Source organism: Camponotus floridanus, unplaced genomic scaffold (assembly GCF_003227725.1).
Source record: "Camponotus floridanus strain SB8 unplaced genomic scaffold, Cflo_v7.5 scaffold38, whole genome shotgun sequence".
Taxonomy (NCBI): domain Eukaryota; kingdom Metazoa; phylum Arthropoda; class Insecta; order Hymenoptera; family Formicidae; genus Camponotus; species Camponotus floridanus.
This window is the reverse complement of record NW_020229525.1, coordinates 1,022,805-1,046,022: the sequence shown is the minus strand read 5'-3', so window position 1 is coordinate 1,046,022 and position 23,218 is coordinate 1,022,805. Positions and strand designations below refer to the sequence as shown.

The window sequence follows — 23,218 nt, the reverse complement described above, 5'->3', positions numbered from 1 at the left end:
TAAATTATAAGTGAGATTATTATATAAGTTTGAGAAGACTGACACATTTTGTAAACTTATCTAGAACAGTATGTAAATATATTTCCCAACAGTAATAATATGAAAGTAATGATTAATATTTATAATTTATATAAAAACAATAATATGAATAAATATTTAATAAGCATCGGCAAAATTATATTCTTACTTGCGCAAAAAGATAATTCTATCTATTTTATTTTTTTTTTAGATGAGAATCAGTTACTGACCGAGTATAATTTCATGCATACTTGGTTACTAGGAGACTACCCGTTACACAGAATGCAGTTTTAATTTTTCATATGCTGTATTACAATGCGAACAATTCTACTAAGGTCATATATATATATATATAAATAAGTGGCTCAGATGTGCCGATGTACGAGATGAATCGATAAATGAATCCTGATTGATAGAGAAAGAATATTTTATGTTATAAAAATAAATATTTTTAAATTGTTTAAAATTTAATCTCATATATCTCATATATCTGTTTAATTGCATTACGAACTTTGTGTTGTATAATTATTGCTATTATTGATAATTTTTTTATATAAAATTATTACATTACATGTACATTTTTTGAAAGATTGTGTTACATTTTTGCTGCATTGAGAAAGGAGAAGAGAAAAAAAAGAAATGCATAGTAATACATATACATTCATATCATCTGTCAGTGAGTGTTGCAGAAAGCATGAGATGTACATACATACGTGGCGCACACGTCTTGCAGCTGTCAAGCTTTCACAAATTAGCAACGAGTTAGAAAAGTAGGCTAGTTAATTCTGCATATGAAAGTAATATTCCACATACACGCATATATGCATTTTTTTCCTTCTAAAAATATAATTATATAAACTATTAAATAGCATGTATTAAACATTTTTATCATTGTAAAAATAAAAAATTGTTTAAATATTACATTTGATATGTCCATCCAAATTTTTAACAAATATTTTTGATCAAAGTGTAACAAAGATAAAACGATACTTGTCTAACTATTGTTCGAAATGACTCGCAAGAAGCTAGAAGGTTGAGAATCATTAGGATGTTATAATCTTACGAGGAATGCGACGATGCATTCCGCAGTTATTTTTATGAGCTCCCTTACACATGTTAATATAATATCTTTATTACGAATTTATTAAAATAAATAGTTTTATTATAATAATGTGTATATATATGAACGTGATTCTCTTATTGTGACAATAATCATATGAATGAAATGTGAATATTTGTTCTAAAAGTCTCATAAAATCTTGCTCTGATTTACTTTATATTCTCAAATAGCATTATTTTTTATATTTCATTTCCTGTTTATTTTGAATTATTGCATATCCAAATAATTAAAATTTAAACTGTATTCTGGAGACAAATTAAATATTTAAATAATATTTTTAAATTTAAATATGTAAACATGAAAAAGCATGCACATTAATTTGACGTAATAATTATTTATATTAAAAAAGTTATAATTGACATGCTGTAAATATGCTGTAAACAATTATTTACATAATTATGAATTTAATAGTTAAAATTAATAATTGTATTAAATTGTGTGTGTGTATACATATATATATAAACGATTCTCTAGCTTATTGTGACAATAATCGTACGAATGAAATATGGATATTTGTTCTAAAGCGTAAAAAAATGCAGTAGTGGATATGGATACGCAATTTATCATAATAACGGAAAAAATAGTAAGGCATCGGTACATCTTGCATTTTCTGAATACAGAAAAATATGCTTGTGCGTGCAGTTCCGAGATTCAGTTAGACCGCACTGACCAATTCTTTCAGTTACGTTATATTCATTAATACAGCAAAGCACAAAAAAAAAGAAAACAAAGAAAGAGAGATTACGCACGCATTAGCTAAGTTATGAAGTAATGAAATTAGAAGAAATGGAAATGTATGTGACTAAAATATTAATTAATTATAACTATTATATTAATTGTACATTTTTATTATTCGTAAAAATACAGTGCTGCATAATTTTCTCAAGATTTTCTCTAAAACTTAATATATATCATAAATTTCCTTATTTTTTAAGTTTCTCGTTTTATTGAAAATTTTTTTATTTAGGATTTTAAATTATATAAATTGTAGAAATTGTTGCATTACTTTTCAATTTATATCATGGTAATTATTTTGGTAAAATCAAAGAAATAAAAAAAGCACTTATTTAAGATTTCAGTTTTCATAATAATACATTGTAGGAAAGAACAAAAGCTAGTGATAGTTTAGTGCAAGCATGAGATTGTCATGCTCACGATGCCACTAAGGAGTCCCGTTAACTGCACATGTATGTGACTTTACATACGTTAAATAGTTTACTTAATTATCCAGTTAAATGTAAAGTAAAATTTTACTAGTCTCTCTAAAAGCATATATTTAAATCACAATATATCGTAAAACTAATCTTACATTTATGAAAACTGCGTAATTTTTTTCAATACTTTAAAATATTTCTTATGAAAGAAAAATAAATAACACATGAAAAATTATTAGATGTCAGTATTAACAGAGAAATAGTTAAATTGCACGATAATTATTGCTGATAGTATAATTAACCCCCTGTATATCAGAGTAAATTATCAAATGTCACATGCGACATCATGTCTACTCTATTTTCTTGACAATTACAGACCTCAATGAAATGACCAACTTTAAAGCGTGCAATGTAGCATGTACATGGAACAATGTAGCAGCAGTTATATTCAAAGCTGATACCTAGCAATTTTTAATGACAGTAATCAAATATCTGTACAACAAGAAGAATGATTTAGTGTTGACAGTCACAAGATTAAAATAGTGCGTGACAAAAATCATTGGTAATATTATATGATTCTATTTTACTATTATTCTTATTACACTTTTATTAAAATTGCGAGAAAAATAATAGATGCTCGATATCATCAATTGTTGTCTCCTACAATTTATCTTTTGATAAAGTAAGTTATTAAATTATCAAGAGTACTTTCGAGAGTTGAAAGTTCAGTTCCGGCTTGATTCTTCGTTTCCCTCTGTCGTCATTGAAAGTTTACCTGCTTCGATTTAGAAAACTAATGAGAGACTAGGTAGACGAAACCTGTATAATACTCAGTCGCAGATATAGACACGCTTCGCCACAGAATGTGCCAGGAGAAAGAGAGAAGAATTCCTAGGAGTGGGGAAAGATTGTTCTGTAAAGCAGGAATGATGAAGAGAGACAGCCGAGCATGGTGGAAGTCAACCACCAAGACGTGACGTACATGCTCGGCATCAGTGTACAGTGCACCATGGTGTAGCTATGGCATAGCTAAAGTGGGAGAGACCGTGTGTGTATGACCGTCCTCAGCCTCAGCCAGTGCCGTGTGAACGACCGTGAAGTGAACCTCGGATGGTGCACGCTTAAAGTCCCTCGTTTTCGCGCACTGGGATAGTCCGCTGGGATAGTTTCGCTCCTCTGATAGTCTTCGGAACAAGGCGGCATTGATTGCTGAAGAGAGCAAACAATCCTTGGTGTTCTCTTCTGCTCTTTCGCTGGATTTTGACAGAAGAAACCCCGATTGACTTTTTCTGAGATCATTGAATTTATTTTTCTCGAGAGAAAGTTCACTGATACAGACTCCTCGTGAATTTTGTTTTACAATATGCATTTTTGCAATGTGAATCGAGTGTGAAAAAATTTCATTAAGATGTGAGATGCGGAATTAAACATTTATTGCTTAAACTTTAATTAACTGATTTGCGTTATTTTACATGGAATAAATTATCAAAACTGTGATGATTAATTTATACTTATTATTATTACAAAGCTTTATGCTTTTCGATATTCGCATTTTTATCTGAAAAATTAAATTTAAATTTTAATGTCGTTCCATCTTGAAAGTGGACAATTAATTAATCACGTTTCTTAAAGATTATAGGATACCAATATTGTTGAATTATTCTGAAAAATACAATCTATATCTTTAATCGTCAGTATTAACGTTAAGAAAATTTTTATATTATTTAAAAGATAATTTTTTTTTTAATCAGGCAAAAATTATTTAGGAATAAAAAAATAAATATACTAAAATAAGAGCATATAATCATTTAAAACAATTTAAAATAAAAAATAAAATAAAAGTTTTGTGCAACAAGAAAATAGAGTGACACGTGAAACAAGCTGAGGGTCTTTAGGTATTCAGTTAAAATCCGGTGCGACGTATTGGCCGAAAACCTGACGTGTACACCGGTGTGATCCGCCGCCAAGTAGGTCAACCGTGTGCGAGAGCGCGAGACTGAGTAAGAGAGAAAAAAGGACAAGTGGAAGGATAAGATAGAAGTAGAGAGAGAGAGAGAGAGAGAGAGAGAGAGAGAGAGAGAGAGGAGAAAGCAAGAAAGAGACAGAAAGAAAGAAAAGAAGGGAAAGAAGAAAGAATGGCGCATACCCGTGAAGTCCAGCTCTTCTGATGTCCAGCAGCTCACTGTAGACTGATAATCCAAAATGGCGGACATTGGTAGGCACTACGGTTCGCTTCAAATCAACGACGACCGATCCGAGTGCATGGAATCTTGAAGGAAAGTTTCACGCGATATCGCGCCTTGACATTCCTTGTATCCTTGATCTTACTTGCGGAGATTGCGAGAGCAGTCGATGATCATGGCAGGCTCGATGTCCAGGGTCCTCATGACCTTGACGATCCTTGCACTATCCGGTAAGTCTGAAAGGTTGGGATAGGGTAGTGAGCCATCATAGGACAGAGAGGGGGAAAAATGATTAGATTTAAAGTATTTATTTGTTGCTTAGTAATGGATATATAAAATTAATGTTTATGTTAAAAGAGAATATAACTTATGTAAAATTAAATATATTTTATTTTTTAATTTAATACAAATACATTTAATTTAATACAAATTCTCTTATTTTCTAAATTATAATTTTATTAATAGAAATGTACGGAAGTAAAATTAAATTCAATAAAGTATGTTTTTAATCTTAGCTATTAAACAGATTGCTGCAATTATAAATATTCAAAAATAATAAAGTAAAATTATAGAGATATTTGAATAAAATTAATCATATTTGTTTAATTATTAATATTATTGCAAAAATTTATTTATTATGCATAATATTGTGGATACAATTTATGAAAAATATATATAAACATAGAGATAAGAAATTCAATGGAGATATCAACGATGGCAGTGTGATATCGTCGCGGTGATATTAATGCCAAGTTTAAGATCCCCGTATGTCGGCGTCGCAATTTAATCACGAGATAATAAACGTAATTTGCGGAAGAATGCAAGTACTTTAAAACTGTCTGATATGTTTTTAAATCAGCGATGGTGGCATGCTCGAAACCGGTATCTTAAGCTCCGAAAATTTCAGTGAATTTATAAAAATCCTACATCGATTCAGAAAAAATATTTTACAGTATAAAAGAAAAATACATTCTTTCTTACAACATTTATTATAATAGAGTTGGAATATAAAATATTTTTATTACTATAAAAATTATAAATTATGCATTTGTTTGTGCATCAAAATGTTTACAAAATAAATACAATAATCGTTATAAAATATAATAATATAATAAAATATAAAATGTAATAATATAATAATAATATCAATATAATAATATAATTTAAATATATAATATTATTCAATGCATAAAAAAGCCGTGATTTCTCTTTTATGTTAATGTATTGCATGATCTATAATGTATTCCATGACAAACATTATATTGAAATTTTTACTATATTTTTTTCGTGAACAATTTATCAAATTACATCATGTTATGTTATATTAAGTAACTGAGAAACATTTAATTACTTCTTTTGTTAAATAAATTTGTTAGAAAACTAATCAAAATAATAAGGATTGAATTTTTAATTAAAATATTATTGGTATTTTATTACAATATTTAAAATATTAATTAATCTTAATGTATATTTTTTCAAAAAAATTTCATAAAAAATTTATTTGAAGCGTAATTAAAAATATATCTGATTCTGATATATCAGAAATATGTGCTATCTGAAAGGATAAGTATGTATACTATTACAAAATTATATATATATATATATATATATATATATATATATATATATGAATAAATAATTTGTTTTACGTGTATATTATTGAAGCATTAATGCATCTAGCTATTGTGAGGAGAAAGCTGCGATCATGGCACGCACTTACGTTTAAGTACTGAAAGATTTTCACATTTCAAATTTAAAAAACTGATGATTACGAAACACGACAAGTGCACACATGATTTGTTAATAGTATTTTTAAAACCCGCTTAAAAGGATCCAATAAATAATTTAATGAGAGTAACCTATATTTTTCTTATTTACATATTAATTATTTCCATATTAATCACTTGCTTTCAAAACGAACAAAACAAAGCAAAAATATTCTGTTAATTGTAATATAAAAGTTATCTACACGAAATGAGTTTAATTATCTAGATTATTTTAAAAGTTTTAAAATATATTGATACAAATGCAATTATTGTCCTTTCTTATTACATCATAAATATATATACGTGTATATTCTTCATATTATAATAAATTATATAATTAACAAAATGCAAAAGTTTATACAAAAAAATATTCTTTTTTCTACGAAAAAATCTAGTCATTGCTCTCGTTAAAATTTCATGGGTTTAATTTTGGGATCCGTTACGATTCGTGAGCCACTAAAATTATACGATCATTATTGAGCCTCAGATATTTTCATTTATTAGCATCTATAATATATTTTGAAATATTATTATCAGATTTTGTGTATATTTGTATATTAATGAATGATTATAATTTATTCCACTTTAATGTAATTATTATAACAACGCGATTTATATACATTATAATATAGAATTCTATAGAAATGTTAAATCATTATCATTATTGATATTTATTGAGATAGTAACAGAGATAATAGAGTTAATAAAGTTAATAGAGAGAATATTCGTGTGCACACATTTATACAAAACTCGATGCTGTAAGCAGCATTTCTTCCTGGTGTCATGAAAGAGTCATCGACTGACGCGTCATTCGTACAGCTTTCATAAGTTTTACCGTCGCTATATCGGGCTTCCCGTTTGCGCAAGGAGAGATATTTGCATGAAGCCACTAACGTCATCGCTAACCCGCGCGCAGGAGCAACGACACCGCGATGCGTATCCGGCATAGAGTTTCATCACTCCCTGACTTTCGCCCAACCGCATTAACTGTGAAAGTGTCACGGAATTGCTGCCTATATTGTAGAACAGAAATGAGATTGGATCTACCTTTCCAGAAAATTGTCATATTTCTACATCAGATTTGTAAGAAATTCATCCATCATAAGTCAATTTTTCCAAAACAAACGTTCAAAGAAGAATTTTGATGAAAAAATTCAAATTTAATATTAAAATTTAATATTAAAACTGTTTTTTTAAATTTTTAATATTAATATTAAAAATTAAAAAAAACAATTTTAGTATTAAATTTGAATTTTTTAAATCAAAATTTAATTCTTAATATTAATATTAAGAATTAAAAAAAAAACAATTTTAATATTAAATTTGAATTTTTTAAATCAAAATTCTTCTTTGGACTTTTGTTTTCAAACAAAAAGTTGTTTTATGTGGAAGAGTTTCTTACAAATCTGATATAGAAATGATGATTTTATTAAATTAAATTTAATATAATATTGAAAGGATAATATTTGATTAATCATAATATACGAAATTTGAAAAATATAAATAAACTTCCAAAAGTTTTGCTGCTCCAAAATGCAATTTGAACGTTTGTCGATTATATTCACATACGTTCAAACATTCCTGTGTAAAATGAGAATTATTTCATATCATTAACTTATCCATTATACAGTATTTCACATAGTTAACATTTATAAACTAGTAGCTCTTTAAAAAAAATGGCTTTATGAAATCGCATGCGCTCTTATTATGTCGCGATTACTAGCCATAAAACAAGTCATGCTCTTTTGAAATGATGTCACTTTCACTCGCGATATCAATCCATTCGTGTAACATCAATTTTATAAGCACTGCATTGCCGAATTGCATTACGTAGATACAATGTGTCGCGCTTACCGGCGAAAAGAATGTAAATATTGGGCTGGAATGGGATACCGTTAAGTCTGCCGTTACCGCCTCGAGAGACAGCACATAGCTCGATGTACATGTCCATGGATAACCCCTGACAGGTTTCTTTCTTGTTCTTTTAAGGTTGTAAACGATTCTCGTCTGCGAGCGATTAGTTAATAAAAAAATAAAAAGAAAAACAAGATATGTATGATACATATATAAAAAGTGAGATTATCACTTATACGAGTTTATTGCTTGCGATTACTTTTAGTACATGTATTAAAAAATTGAAAATTAATAATATATAGGCAGGAAGAATGAAATACGCGAATTTGTCAACTTCATATGAAGGGAACAATAAGAACGATTACTCGCGAGATTTAACACAATTATTTTGATGCGCGCATTTTGTGGGAAATTTGCCGAGGCTGTGTGAATTGGATCAAGCCTCTGAATTAGATAGAACGAGTCTCCTGCGACAGACTCCCAAGCCTTAATCGGTCAGGCTTCTCGAGGTCACCTGTGATATATGTAATCGTCGATTTTCACACAATCAATATCGCCGATACCGGGACTTGAGAGACCGGTAATATTTTTACAGTGGCCTCTCTCGCGAATACGATACCAGCTGGTTGGCTTGAAACATATTCCACCTTGCTGCAAGAACTTCACGTTCTTATGTCTGGTGGAAATATGTGCCACTGCAAACGACCACCTTGTTCTCTAACATTCAGTCTTTTGCCAAACAGCCATTCGTCGCGCTAACTCTGGTAATCTGCGATTTCTGCAAGTGACCATAAGAATCTTATCTTTACGGTTTTGCTTATATCTTGCCGTCGTCCTCTACATTATTAGCAACATCCGCCTTCTTGTAACTGTTGTTAACAAAATACTGACACTCAAGTATATTACATGGAATTTTAGTTTCAACTAAGAATCTATTATTGTGAGAAATTTAATATACATGTACGAAACTCTTGCAGCAATTGCGAAATATTTTTTAAAAACAACATCGCCCTTTTATTGCATCCAATAAATTTTTTAAATTTATGACAACTAATAGAATATATGCTAGAAATCTCTCTATCTGATTATAAATGGCAGCAACATAATTTAATGTAAAATAAAAATTTAACGTATCTCAATTAAATGTAAGATTAAACATAGTCTTTTATTAGAAATAGTACTTTTCTCGATAGAGATTCCAGTTCTTGCAGTCGTAATATTTTCAACTCGAATGATTCATCATGAAATGTTCCAGAAGAAATTGATTAGTAAAGTAAAAGTACCGGCATCAAAACATCATTGCACGGTGCAATGCGTAGGTACTCTCGCGTAGGCTAATTATTTCGAGTACGACCGCGAGCGACGTTTTATCTGTCTGTCGAGATCATGGCTCCAAGATGTAGAATATTCTGATCTTTCCGCGAGAACTCGGCGAGACTGCATTCCATTCGTTACGACGGCACAGCCGATGCTATGCGATTCACCTACATTCTCGGGACTATCTGGCCACCTCGCTTGTATTAGAAAGGTCATAATATCCGCAAACTCCGTTTACTTTTGCTTAAATTCAAAAAATAAATCTCCTATTGATACGCCAAATTGGCCGCAATAATTGGTTGCAATTTTTAATAAATATTTCGTCGACGCAATGTCATCCTTATCAGTGCTCATCTTCAATTATATTTTTTTCTAAGTAATCCCTACGTTATTTTTAATCCTAGATTTTTAAAATATATAAATATTTTAGATTTTAGATAATTTAAATGTTTTATATTAAATTTTTTATATTAAATTAATTCTTAATATTACGTTTTTTCTTATTTCATACAAAAATATTTATGACAAAATTAGTATTATAATTGAGAAATCTAATTTAAAAATAATTTAAAAATATGCCATTTTTCTCCTTTTATATTAAAAGGAATGACACTTCATCTTCATCATGTTACTAATAATATAAAAAAAGCTATAAATAACTTTATTTTATCATCTAAAATTGTTATCAATAATAAATTAATAATTGTAATTATATTATAATAATAATTTATATAATATAATTTTAATTATATATAATAATTTTAATAATTAATAATAATTTTAATTATAATAATTAAAAAATCGAAACAATATATTTTCATTTTGTAAATGTTTATGCCTGATATTTTTATAGTTTAACATACTTTCGGGATAATAACTGTGCAGAGCAGTTATTATCCCGAAGAAATTTATATGCAAACGCGCACGCGTTTGAGATACTATTGTATTTTAATCAGAAATTAAAATTACACTCCCCCGCGCATGCATTATCAATTGTCAGCTCCCGTACAATACAGTTCGCTCGCAATTACGGTGTATTATCCTGTTACACACAGAATGTCCTACTATTGCGAGCATTAGTTAGGCGTTTGCGGTTTTAGCCGTATCTAGAGTTACGGCGCGCAACCTATGTAGTTCGTAACGCATATATATTACGTTGGATGCCATTGAGAGGGCACCGTGAGAATGTAGGTAAATTGTATATAGCTGTCGCTATCTCGCGAGAGCATTCCATAAAGTCTGATAACTTTTATCATTGTACAAAAAAACAGGGAGTCTTATCTTTGTTCGTGAATTTCTGTCGATATATGGATAGCTTCTACAAACAGAAGAAGCGGTAAAGAATTTAATCGTTGCATTATTTTCCTCTCAAAAAAATATTTAAAATTGTAATAATGTACAGAGTAAAAATAATCATGTAAATTATTTATATCAAATTAATGTAGATTAATGTAAATCGGGAAAGGAAATGTCGACTTATCTCTTATATTATGATACACATTATTAATCTTTATCCAGAAATTCGGCACTCGTAATAATATAATTAGAATTATTATATTTTAACTATTATCATATAATTAAATTATTATATTAAAATTATTATTAATTATTTAATATATTTTTATATGTATATTAAAATTATTTTTTATATTAATTATTATTATATATAATTAAAATTATTATATTATGTAAATTATTATTATAATATAATTAAAATTATTAAGTGAAAATTTGCCCGAGTCTTAAAGAATGCGAAAATAAAATTATTATGCATGATAATTTTATGCAATTTTTTTCTTCAAATGTAACGAGATGCTCACTTATGTTCGGAAGATAGGCTGCTCTAATAAGAGTTAATTTAGCGCATCTCAATCAAGATGCATCATATATCACGGTGCTGCCATTTGTTTCATCATTTTTTTATATTAGCCTCCGTTGCGATTTAATGACGTTAGCAGAGCATTGTACGCATTGAAACGGCGTATCACAACAGAAAAACCTACATCGAGAAATTACGCTGTGAATGCAATTCTAATCATATACTTGTAAAGGGGCATCGCGTTCAAAATCACGGCCTGTCGCGCCACGTCGCTTAATGAGCAATTAGAGATAGATAATGCGCGCGGAAGTGAGATTCAACGAGGGACTCTAATAGCGGCAAAGTGATTCGCGAAGGCACAAATGTGCTTTTTACCTGAACGATCGGCACCTTCGCTAATGAATAATTAATGGTGACGCGGTAGCGATGCGAAATCAGCGAGAGGCTCCACGCGACCGCCCAACTGATAATCTAGATCACGTGCGACCGTAGAAGAACATTGAAGTTTTTGTTCCACGCGAAATCTCGGGATGAAACTTCGTTTTCTATTATTTTCTAGCATCGTCCGGATAATGATCACTGATTACTTCTTCGCTTTATTAATTTCCACTTTTGTGACGTAATGATTTTTTTCGCGGGATCAAAATAATGATATGAAATATATACAATTTTCCTAATGCGTTTTTTTCAACATGATTTATAATTTGTCTAATTAAAATAATGATTTAATGGAATATAATAATGCATAAAATTGTCTGCGATTTCTCAGTATTTTCTCAGTAATTTGAATGTCTACTAATTGTTCTATTAATATTCAACAACTTTTGCTTTCGTTGTAAGTTAACGATTGTAGTCGCAGTGGCTATAATCTCATCGTGAATGACATGAATCTTCTTAGAAGCGCCTTCTTCGTCTAGCTTCAACTATATCTTATAATTATCATTTCTCTTATTAAAATAATTGAATGGTGAAAGATACGCTAGAGAAATATGATAATACATACGAATAGCTGATCTTGATTTGATATTGTCGATCCGTACCGTGCTATTGTCGTCGACGGTGAAAGCTGCAATGCTACAAGAGGGAAAACCTCATGAAAAAATAATTCTTTCATGTTTGCATACTTTCTACACAAGGACTGAAGTCATCTTCACGATCGGCGGACATCCTACCGGATGCGACGATATTCACGCGGACACGATGATGTTCCGCGAGATAGATGCAATTGATCGTCTTGGCCGATATTTCGTATTTATAGACGATATTCAGGTCGACTATTATCGAAACGTTGTGATCTAAGAGCTGCGACGCGTTGTCTTCTGTTAGTTTCACTTAAATTGCTTCGCGCCTCGTTGCATCCCTACCATTGTCCGACGCGGTCTTTGAAAAATTCAATCCGATCAGTATCTTTTCAGAGAGAAAATTTGTTATTCCAGGACCGAGTGTCGACTAGTGTTTCTAGAGGTGTCTGCGAAAATTTTAAAAATTACATAAATCCGAATAAATAAATTGCACTTATAACTTTCGCGTAGACTTTCGGATTGAAACGAATGTCAGTTCGCTCACGGTTAAAGTCCAATAAAACAGTTTGTTAATAGCCTGTTCTGGTTTCGGTTTCGATTCCGTGGCCAAACAAGAAAACCGGAACCGTTTAATTTACGGTACTTTTAGGTTACGGTTCTTTTGGAGCTTCTCGCTTATAATTATATTGTATTTTGATTAATTTTCGTTTTGTTAGGAATATGTTTTTTTTCGTATAATAGGTATAAAAATCTTCGTTGTACGCAACGGAAATCCTATGCAATTTCCCTATAAGAAAATGAGAATAATTAAAGAATGAAAAAGGTTGAACGTTTCATTTTCACCTCGCTGCTTATGACTCTTTAATTATGATATTAAGGGAGTAAAGTCAAGAAAATTGCGAGCTAGGCAGATGTTTCATTCGCACTATAATTCTACATGTGAATAGATAACAGCACGTTATGCGAAATGTGTTATCATCAATCATATGAGAAGGATCTCACGCGAACAATCCGTCGCAGGTACATTATCCTTTTATGTAACAAGTTTTTCATGTATTTATATGGATGTCGTTTATTCATCTCTTTGATCGCATACAAGCAACCTTCGGAAATTTCTAAACTTTCCTTTTTTTAAATTTTGATTTATTTACACATGTGCAATAAATTATATATAACAAAAAAATCGCATACATATGCAATTTTTAATTATATTAGATCATCGCATTCTATTTGTTCTTGAGTCTAAGAGTTCAATTTTTAAAAGCACACACTTTGTGCTTTCAAAATAAAATTACTTATTATTTATATATGATAGTTTTTCATCCTTTTATTCTTTTTCGAATATTTAACATACATATTTTCAGAAATTTTACATCGATGATGCGAACATTCAGACCATCTTTTCTAACTGTTACATAAATTTTCTGCTGCATTTATTATAATATGATCAAATTGAAGCCCGTACGATATGCAATATTTTATATAGATTGCATATTTCAAATTTACTGTAAATTTATTGCATTATTTCAAATTTATTGTAAATATCGAATTTATTTTAAATATCCAATCGGCCATAAATTACCTTTATAAACTCTTCATTTTCTCGCATTATATTGACATCATAAAAGTAAAATAAAAAAGTAATAAAAAAGTAAATTGTTTACATGATTATAAAAATCAATATTTTAATAATCATTAAAAGCGCTTGACAATCACAAGTATCTGCTTCATTTATGAATAAAATTAATTTAACTTCTGTCACCTTAGCAGCAAAAAAATCATAAATAATTATAGTTAGTGCGTTATTTCTGTTTGAGTTTCGATGTCAATGAACCTTTTTACCTTCGATCGAAAGGCGTGAGGTGTCGCCGAAGCGGAAAGAGAGGCCGACAAGAGAGCCTGAAGAGGTGAACCGAGCGCAATCGTAATTTCATACTCGTCACGTCCATGATTGGTCAAACCGCTCGATACCGGCCTCGAGAATGTCAACCGTTCGAGTACCGTTCGTTGTCTCGATGGATCGACTGTGTAGTTCAAGTCTTCTTTCACCTTGGCGAATCGCAGCGCCGACTGATCCGCCCTTTCGCGAGAAGAACACTGCCGAGATCACCTGACTAGAGTCGAGGACAGGGTCACGTTGCGGGTTCTCGTTTGTCTTCAAGTTTCTCGCTTGCAGCATATGATTAAATTTTCTATCCTGTATTTGATACAACTCTCTCCAACTTCATTTTATTTTATTTAATTACTTTATATCACGTATAGGATTTTACATAAATTTTATAAGAATAAGAGAGTAATCTTGCGTAAGAGAAAAAATCTTTATATGCAATCCTAATTTAATTTGACGTGGAAATGAGATGATTATTTACTACATAATAGGGTAAACAGACAATGATTACAACGATATTTTTCATTATCTCGACACAAGGGGCTATTTCGCGTATCTTCAGCATCGTGCGAATTTAACAGTTTCTTCCTGAATAAAGAAGTTTGCACGTGCGCACGTTTCCCTTAGTAGGGCCGCGAATTGGCGATACCGTAAAGTACCTTTTCAAAGTACCGTTTGGGCGCGAAATTATTTCATCTGCGTCTCGACCAAACACACGAGATCTTTCTCACGCGAGCACAGCAGGGCTAATTACGCCCTAACGACAATATAATTATACATTTTTGCGCAATAAGGAAGTGGCAATTAACACGCTTTTTTCCTTTTTGCTGACTGCAACAATTTCCGAGCGACCCTTTATGTTGCTGCTGTTGCGTTTTGCATGGCCCTTTTAATTGTCGCACGTTACCCCAATCAGTCTTCTGCAAATAAAATTCTGCGATGTTTATGCAAATATCACGAAAAGGGTTCATTTACCTTTTATGCAGGCATTATACCGCGAGTTCGTCGAGCATGGAGAATATTCCTTATATGACCGTAGTTCTAATCGTCTTCACTTCAGTGGTTTACCGTTTTAATATTCGCGTTAAGCACTGGCATACAGCTTATTTGGGTTTATCGCCCTCACGTGCGAGATTTGCAATAGTCGAGCATAAAGTTGGCTTCTTGAAAAAATCTTGGAAGTGAAAAATTCTAACTTGACTTCGATTAAAAATTTGCATTATTACACACTATATTAATTATATGATATTTTTTTTTGCAATAAATTACAATATATTTTACGAGAAACATTCCACTATTTTCATCGTCTGGATTTTCGTATATATTGATATCGGTTTTTATCTATTTGCAGGAGTATTGGCTATACAAAACGATAAAACATCCTCTCGTACCTCTCGAGAAAATATCGTGTTGAGTGCCAGCGCTTACACTGGTCCTGAAAAAACATCTAGTGATAGTCAATCGGACGAGTCCTTGACGTTTCAGAGAACCGTCCCAGCATTTCAGCTGGAAAGCTCGAAGAGCATTCATGATTATGACAGGGAACAATCCAGATTGGTATTCAAAGATGCGAATCGCAACGAGTTAATCGACGAATTAACGTCGTCGAAGCATGTAGCCCATATCGACGGTAATAACATTGAAGTGAAAGCCGGAGAATATTACAAGTAAGTCATTATTTTTTATGAATATGGATAAAAGCATGAAGCCGATTCTAAATTAAAATGGATTTCTTTACAAAAATTATGAAACTACAAAAGAATGTTCGCAAGCATTTTTTTAGATGACTTCGTCAATAGCATGAACATTCGTCAAAGTTTCAATTCGTCAAGTTCAATTTATCGTCAATTTAATTTTTATTTATTCATTTATTCATTTTTATTATTTATTTCTTGATTACAAAGATTTCAAAAGATTAAATATTATAATACAATTTACTACATGATAAATTATCATATACATAATAATAAAATATTCACATAAATAAGTTAAAATATTAATTTAATATTAATTTTAATTATGATCAGAAATACATTTTGCGAAATAATTTATTATGACCATTAGGATAGCACCCACTACCATCGAATCGATGTCGGGGGAAGGACAAGGGGCTCCGCTGAGAGTAGATCTTCTGTCGGAGCCCCATCAGCTGGATGGCGGGCCGAGGCAACGAGCACCGCATTCGCAACCAGTTACGGATCTTCAGCGGCGAGGCCGTCAAGAGATCCCGAGGATCTATAGCAAACATGCGCCACCGCCGATCTTGCAAACTGCCGCGCCAGGTCAAAGACAAGCGAATCCCGATATACAGGACATAATCACCGGCATCGTCAAGCTACTCAATGGCAACGTAAACGTAGCCGCCAACACCGTGAGGCCATTAAGGCCGATACAAGCCACGAGGTAATTGAAAAAAATGTTATACTAACACACGTGATACTACGAAGAGCGTTAATCGACAAATGATATCATTGCAATGTGTGTATAAAGATTAATTTTTTTTAATATTAAATTTTCATTAAATTTTCTATAAAATTAATGTCACATAATTGTGTATATTAATTTTTATTTTATCTCATTATTTTTTATTTCATTTATTTTTTATTTTTTATTTCATTATTCTATTTTCTGAAAAAAAGATGCATAAGATGGCAATTATATTTAAGTATGAATAGCATAATTAACGCATAATTTACGTTGTACTTATAGGATCAACAATAGAGGGCCGCCTAGAATTTCGGATGTGCCGCCATTACCGCCGGATTTTGACACTCCTGGTATGAATCCACCGCCACCCCCGCCACCGTCATCATCCCATCCTTATCCATTCGAAAAACCCCCTGCGCCCGACAAACCATTGCTAAATCAGTTACCACCAGAGAGACCCGTTAGGCCCTTCATTAACGGAGTGCCATTGCCAGAACAAGTCGTACCACCTTGGGCTTGGGATTCTTCTCATAGTACGTTATATATATTCCATAAATAATTGCACATATAATTAATCATTTATTTTGCATGGATGCTTTAACATAACAGAACATATATATATATAATTTTATGAGGTAATTCTTTGTTGAAAATTAAGGGGGGTTTTTCATATAAACATTAAAAAGTTCTAATAAAAAATTGAATAGGGGTTGCTAGTTTCATCTCCTTATAATAATACGGGAAGCTGAAAAAAAAATTAATAAATAAGCTTTTTATCAGTAGAAAATATCCACCTATTTCATTTCTTTAACTCGTTCTAAATTTGAGAAAAAAATAAAAACCTAATTTTTATCCTTTATTTTTGAAGGAGTGTAACTTCACAGGGGGAATATAGGAGTATACGTTTATATGAAAAAACCCCCTTAATTTTCGACAAAGAATCATTTCCTAAAATTTTTCCCATTTATTAAGGAACATCCTGTATATATATACAATATATATATGTAGAAACAAAGAGAGAGAAAGGAGATTTTATAATATAATAAAAGAAATAATGTTATCGTAATAAAATTATTTCTTTTATTATATTATAAAATCTCCTTTCTTTCTCTTTGTTGAAATAATTTTATCGTAATAAAATTATTTCTTTTTTCAAGATGGCAACAGACGACCGGTATCATCCTACAAACCCTCGCCACCTCCGCTAGATTCCAGTTTTCATCGCGATAAAGACCTTTCGACGACGGAGAATTCGCAGCATAATTTGAAACCGGAATCCGAAATATCTCAAGAAAGCTCCACGATTAAGAAAGACGCCAGTCATCAAGAAACACGTATCGAAGAAACTAAGAATAATACGAACAATTTTGGCGTTAATAAAGATCAAGTTGAACTTATGGCAACGAACAATGACTCGGTTATTCAAAACACGACGAAAAAATCTGAAATCGAAGAGTCTACAAAGAAGCATCATCTGAACCACAAGTATCATACATCCTTAAAGGAAAACAAAATTAATGGCGAGGAAACATTGATCCTTGGTGTCGCTACGGATTACGTCACTCCGACGACGCAACATCCGGAACCTTCGAAGACGATAACGTCTTTAAACAATCAAGTTAAAGTTACGAAACTCTCGAAGAGCGACGAAAAAGCATCGTTTGCAACTTCCAAGGTGGAAAAACCGATCGAGAAAACTACTACGAAGACTTTCTCGACCAGTACTTTAAACATAGAGACCAGTTCGTCGGTTCAAGTGATCGAATCTATACCGACAAAAATCATTTTTCGACCGACTTCCGATGATTCTACAGAATCAAATACCGATATTAAATCCAACGTGAATCTGGAACCTAGCAGCGTATTAGATATCGAATACACAGAACCGATGTCTAGCGTCTCGACGCCGACTGACGGTCTTCTTACGAGTTATTCAAAGAGCTCATCCACGATGGAGAAAAGTATCGTTCGCCCTACGACCTCGATCTTTACGAAAAATACAGGCATGTAAAAAATATATGCGCTTATTGACAGATAATTTGAAACAATAATCTATAAAATAATTATAATTATTATAATTAATTAAAAATAGGATAATTATAATTATAGGATCTACAGAACGTTATCGTCCACGACCTGGAATCGTTTTGGACGACACTCTGGATTATACTGGTGCACAAGGATTGCCAAGTCAGAGGCCTTACATCTCGCCATCGAGACATCCATCTCCCGGTGACGTGTTTGATGTAACTGTCTCGGCAATTCAGGGGCCCGGAGGAAGCTCCGGTAATTTTCTCAATTGTTCACGTTTTTTCTTTTTAGTTACATGTATATTTTAAATCACGCTTGCAATATGAGATTTGCGTGTAATATATTATTTCAAACATACATTTTTTTTATATAATTTTTTCTTACTAACACAAATGTTTTGAGAAATAATTTTTCTTTATCAATTAGATTTTCATGTTTGATTATTTTTCAGGAGAGAGCGTCAGGGTATCTCTAAATTCGGGTAACGCCGATGTCATATTAACTTCTGCTGTGGGCGGACAAGGTTTCGTAAGCATCGATGGTAAAAGAACGTATCTAAATTTGTTCGATAACACGGAGCGGACACCCGCAGCTACCCATGTGCAACCGCAACCGACTAGAACCCAACCACCGCCCATCATCGGTACTGGGTAAGTCCGACTTCAATAGCAGTAAAAATCCAGAGTTCTTTTATAAATAATAAAAAAGTTACTATTTTTATTTAGCTAAAAAATATACGTCAGTTTCTTTTTTCGGAAATTTAATTTTTTCAACGTATACAAAATCGATTTGCTAACAATTTTCTATGTAATAAAAAAATTTAAATATAAGAAGACAAATATTAAGAAAAAAAAGAAAAGAATTATATAACATCCTTAATGTCAAAACCTTCGCCAGTCTCGCTATTCCACAACCAGACGTCCCTGTGGCATCTTTACGCCCGAATGGACCGAATCGAAGGCAACCACCGTTATATCGAAGACCGACGCAGCCACCTGTCAGAATAGACACTTGTATCGTGGGCGACACGAGTACGTGCGACGCAAATCAACATGAGGCTTGTGCGACTGTTCAAGGAGTATCAGCTTGTCATTGTAAGCCAGGATACGCGAGATTGCAGCATTCGCTACCGTGCAAAAGTTAGTAAATATATGACCGAAGATCATAAGATCAACACATGATTGACACGACTTAACTCCAATATTTATTTCTTTTCAGGAATTGTTAGCATTGTTGTGTCAATTAGAGTGGATAAATTCTACGACAAGAAAATTGTGTGGGATCGAGGACTAGCTGATAAGGATTCAGAATCTTACCAGACTCTCGCTTACGAGGCCAATAGAGCCGTAAGTTTATCTAATTAGTCAAATTTTTTTCTTAATAAATTATATTCCAGCTAATTAAATTTTTCATACACGTTTTTTATATTATGAATTTTTTCCTTATTTTATTTAATAATTTAATGACACATTTAATAATTTTTTCTATTTGTTACGTACGCAAGTTTTAATTGTATTATTTACTCTTTATAAAATTGCAAGTTTTAATTGTATTATTTAATCTTTTATAAAATTTGTTGTACAGATTGAATCTGCCATGTCTATGACACCGTTTTCGGATGAATTCATGGGATCCCTGATAAATAATGTTTATCAAGGAGACGTGAGCCAAGGACAAGGCGGAGTTTTCATGAATGCAACTCTAAAGCTCATTTACGAAGCGAGAACAATTAGACCAAGTTTAGCTGGCGAGCTGCAAAGACATCTGTTAGGCGTTATTCATAGAAGGAATAACAACATTGGAAACAGTGCCTTATATGTGGACAGCCCACCTGGATCCATATCAAACTTGCAAGGTAATTATAGACTGTTAAACGTAATTAGCAGTAATTGGTAATATTTTAATTATGAAATAAAATATAATTATAAAGCAATATCTACTTTTCAAATAAATTGTATGTACTTGTGCACACAATTTATTTTAAAAGTGGAATATTGTGTACCTAAAATAAAATACACAAAAAAATAAACTACATAAAGTAACTGAAAAGAAAACTTTGCTTATGATATCACAATGTGTGAATAAATATATAATTTACAAAATAATTAAAAATAAAAATCTGCAACATAAAAAATCTGAATTTATAGATTTGGATGAATGCGTTTCATCGGAATTGAACGACTGTCATCCCTCCGCTAGTTGCACTAATACATTCGGCGGTTTCACATGCTCTTGCAATCCGGGATTGAAAGATCCTCATAGAGATAATCCCGAAAGAACCGGTAGAATTTGTCTAACATGTCCATCGACCCACTGCAATAATCGTGGCACTTGTTCTTATCAAGGGGATCAAATGCAATGCGCGTAAGTAAATATGAGATAATGTAAATTTTTGTTTTTGTTAAGTGTATTGAAAATTTTTTTGCAATCTCTAGGTGCACCGGCAATTATTATGGCGCGCAATGCGAGGTTGACGGTGAAGTCTTGGGCGTTGCTATAGGCGCATCTGTGGCTGCATTAATAATAATCGTGCTCACGCTAGTCTGCCTTGTTATGTGGAGGTAGAATCTTTCTCAATTAAGAAAAATAATATTTTATAATATTACACATATATATATTTATATTAATATATAAAAAATGCGAATATTTTACAGTCGAAAATGGTCTCGCGAACAAAAGTCTGCAGGTTCCCCGGTATACGGTTATATTCAAGGTGGAATACCCGGTACTCTTCCTGGTAAAAATAATTTATAATTATAATAATATAAATATAAATCTTGATCTTTTTTCGTTAATAGCATAGATCTAAAGATACATATAATCTACAGGAACTTTAGCGAGGGTCGGATCTGTAGGCACTTTAGCATCTGTAAAACAAGGTCCGCCGACGAATTTACCGCCTTACATGTGGGCTCATTTTGGGGATCACATGGCAACAGCGAATCTCTATGCGGTATGTATCAATAAATCATATTTAATAATTAGTATACTAAAATATTTTACCGTTAAAAAAAATACATTATTTCTATTATAAATAATACATATAAAACAGAAAAATTAAAAAAAAAGGAAGAACTAATATGGAATCAATTTCAATGTACTTTTAAATATAAGCCGATAGTAGACAAATTTCTTCGCGTAAGAAATGTATGCTCATTACATGAATATTATAACATCAAATTAATTTTTGCAGTTCTTTTATAAATTCCTTAAATTCAAAACATAATAAAAATTTTCGTTAAATCATCTTAACTTTGATCGACTTTAATCACAAAGTATAATGTTTGCAAATCTTATTATTACAAGACCGAACCCATGGGCCCGACACGACCGAGTTCGGCAATGTTCGGTTATCCACCTATGAACATTCACGGAACACTGCCACCAGTTCCATTACCACGACTTCAAGCCCCACCGCGGCAAAGACTGAGACCTCAACCAGATCCAGATAGCTCGGATTCCGAGCCGCAGGATAAGGACAGAGCCGATCTAATTCCTCAGAGTAGCGGTTTTCACGTGCCGAGGCCAAAATCGAGATCTTCATTAGCGGTAAATATTCATTAAATCGCGAAGCGTATATCGCGATAAACCATAAACGAATGGAATTGGAACGAAAATGGATTGAAAAAAAGAATTCATCTATGTAAAATAAAATGTCTGATTTTGGGAAGATTAAGAATTTTTTTGTAAAATTTAATATTCGAGCGGTACATATATAACTAAATAGAACATATATATACATGTATAAATTCTGAGTTTTGAAGAATTTATTTTTGATCCGCTTATTTTAAGTAGAATGTAATAAGAATAAAGATAAGAAAGTAGAGAGAAAAAATTCAATAATTATTAAAGCCAATTCCCGAGATTAGGAACTAATAGTTTCGCAAAATGAATTTTCATCAATTCCTTTTAAATCGTAATCTTTTTGCGAACGTTTTATTCTTATCTTTTGCTTTCAATATAATTGAACATTTTCATTTCAATATTAATTCAATCTATAGTTTTGATTACTATAATTGTAGAAGCTAGTTAACTATTAGTTATAAATATGAGTTAATTTATATTTCAGAATCAAAGCGGAATTTATAACGATGTGGAGTACGATCAGGGTGATGTTCATCATCTGTCGAAGAACAATATCCCGATGTCAACTTATAGACCGTATTACAGGACGTAAAATTCACATCGCGAGAAGTTACACACTTGCGCACGTGTATGTCAAGGAACGACGTTAGATAAACCCATTGCAATATTTATCGTCTAAAGTGCTCAATAAATAGTGCAGTAGGATTCGTAGCATTGCCGGTGTGTGAGAAGAGATCCTACGATAGGAATTGCGATTCGTCCCAGAATCGTCAGAGCAAATGTTTGGAATTTGCACGAAAGATTTACAAGTGTAGAGGAAGTAAACCTAAGCGCATTCCGCGTATATCAAACAGATTAAATCTTATGGAATCACGCATGTTTTTTTTAGTCGCAATCGTATTTACGATAGATCGATTAATTTTCAGTATAATACGAATATTTATTATGCATTCTCTTATTGTTACGGTATTTTGTAAAATTCAAGAAATTATTATTGAATAGTTTTATTAAGGGAAGCATATGCGTCGATTACA

At 31.8% G+C, this 23,218-nt stretch overlaps 1 protein-coding gene across 2 annotated transcripts; it reads left to right on the top strand.

Moving 5' to 3' along the window:
* Nucleotides 1–4,524: 4,524 nt before the first annotated feature.
* On the top strand, nt 4,525–23,218 carry LOC105249668. 2 transcript variants are annotated; one of them, XM_025411200.1, is made up of 16 exons: nt 4,525–4,705; nt 15,493–15,808; nt 16,206–16,544; nt 16,851–17,101; nt 17,726–18,571; nt 18,687–18,854; nt 19,051–19,249; nt 19,497–19,738; nt 19,818–19,945; nt 20,184–20,454; nt 20,747–20,963; nt 21,035–21,160; nt 21,254–21,336; nt 21,428–21,552; nt 21,906–22,148; nt 22,669–23,218. In XM_025411200.1, the coding sequence occupies exons 1-16, from the start codon at nt 4,645–4,647 to the stop codon at nt 22,774–22,776; spliced, it is 3,723 nt and encodes a 1,240-aa protein (XP_025266985.1). In that variant the 5' UTR covers nt 4,525–4,644; the 3' UTR covers nt 22,777–23,218. The 2 variants fall into 2 exon arrangements, with proteins under 2 accessions (XP_025266985.1, XP_025266984.1); XM_025411199.1 differs by having other exon boundaries at nt 18,678–18,854.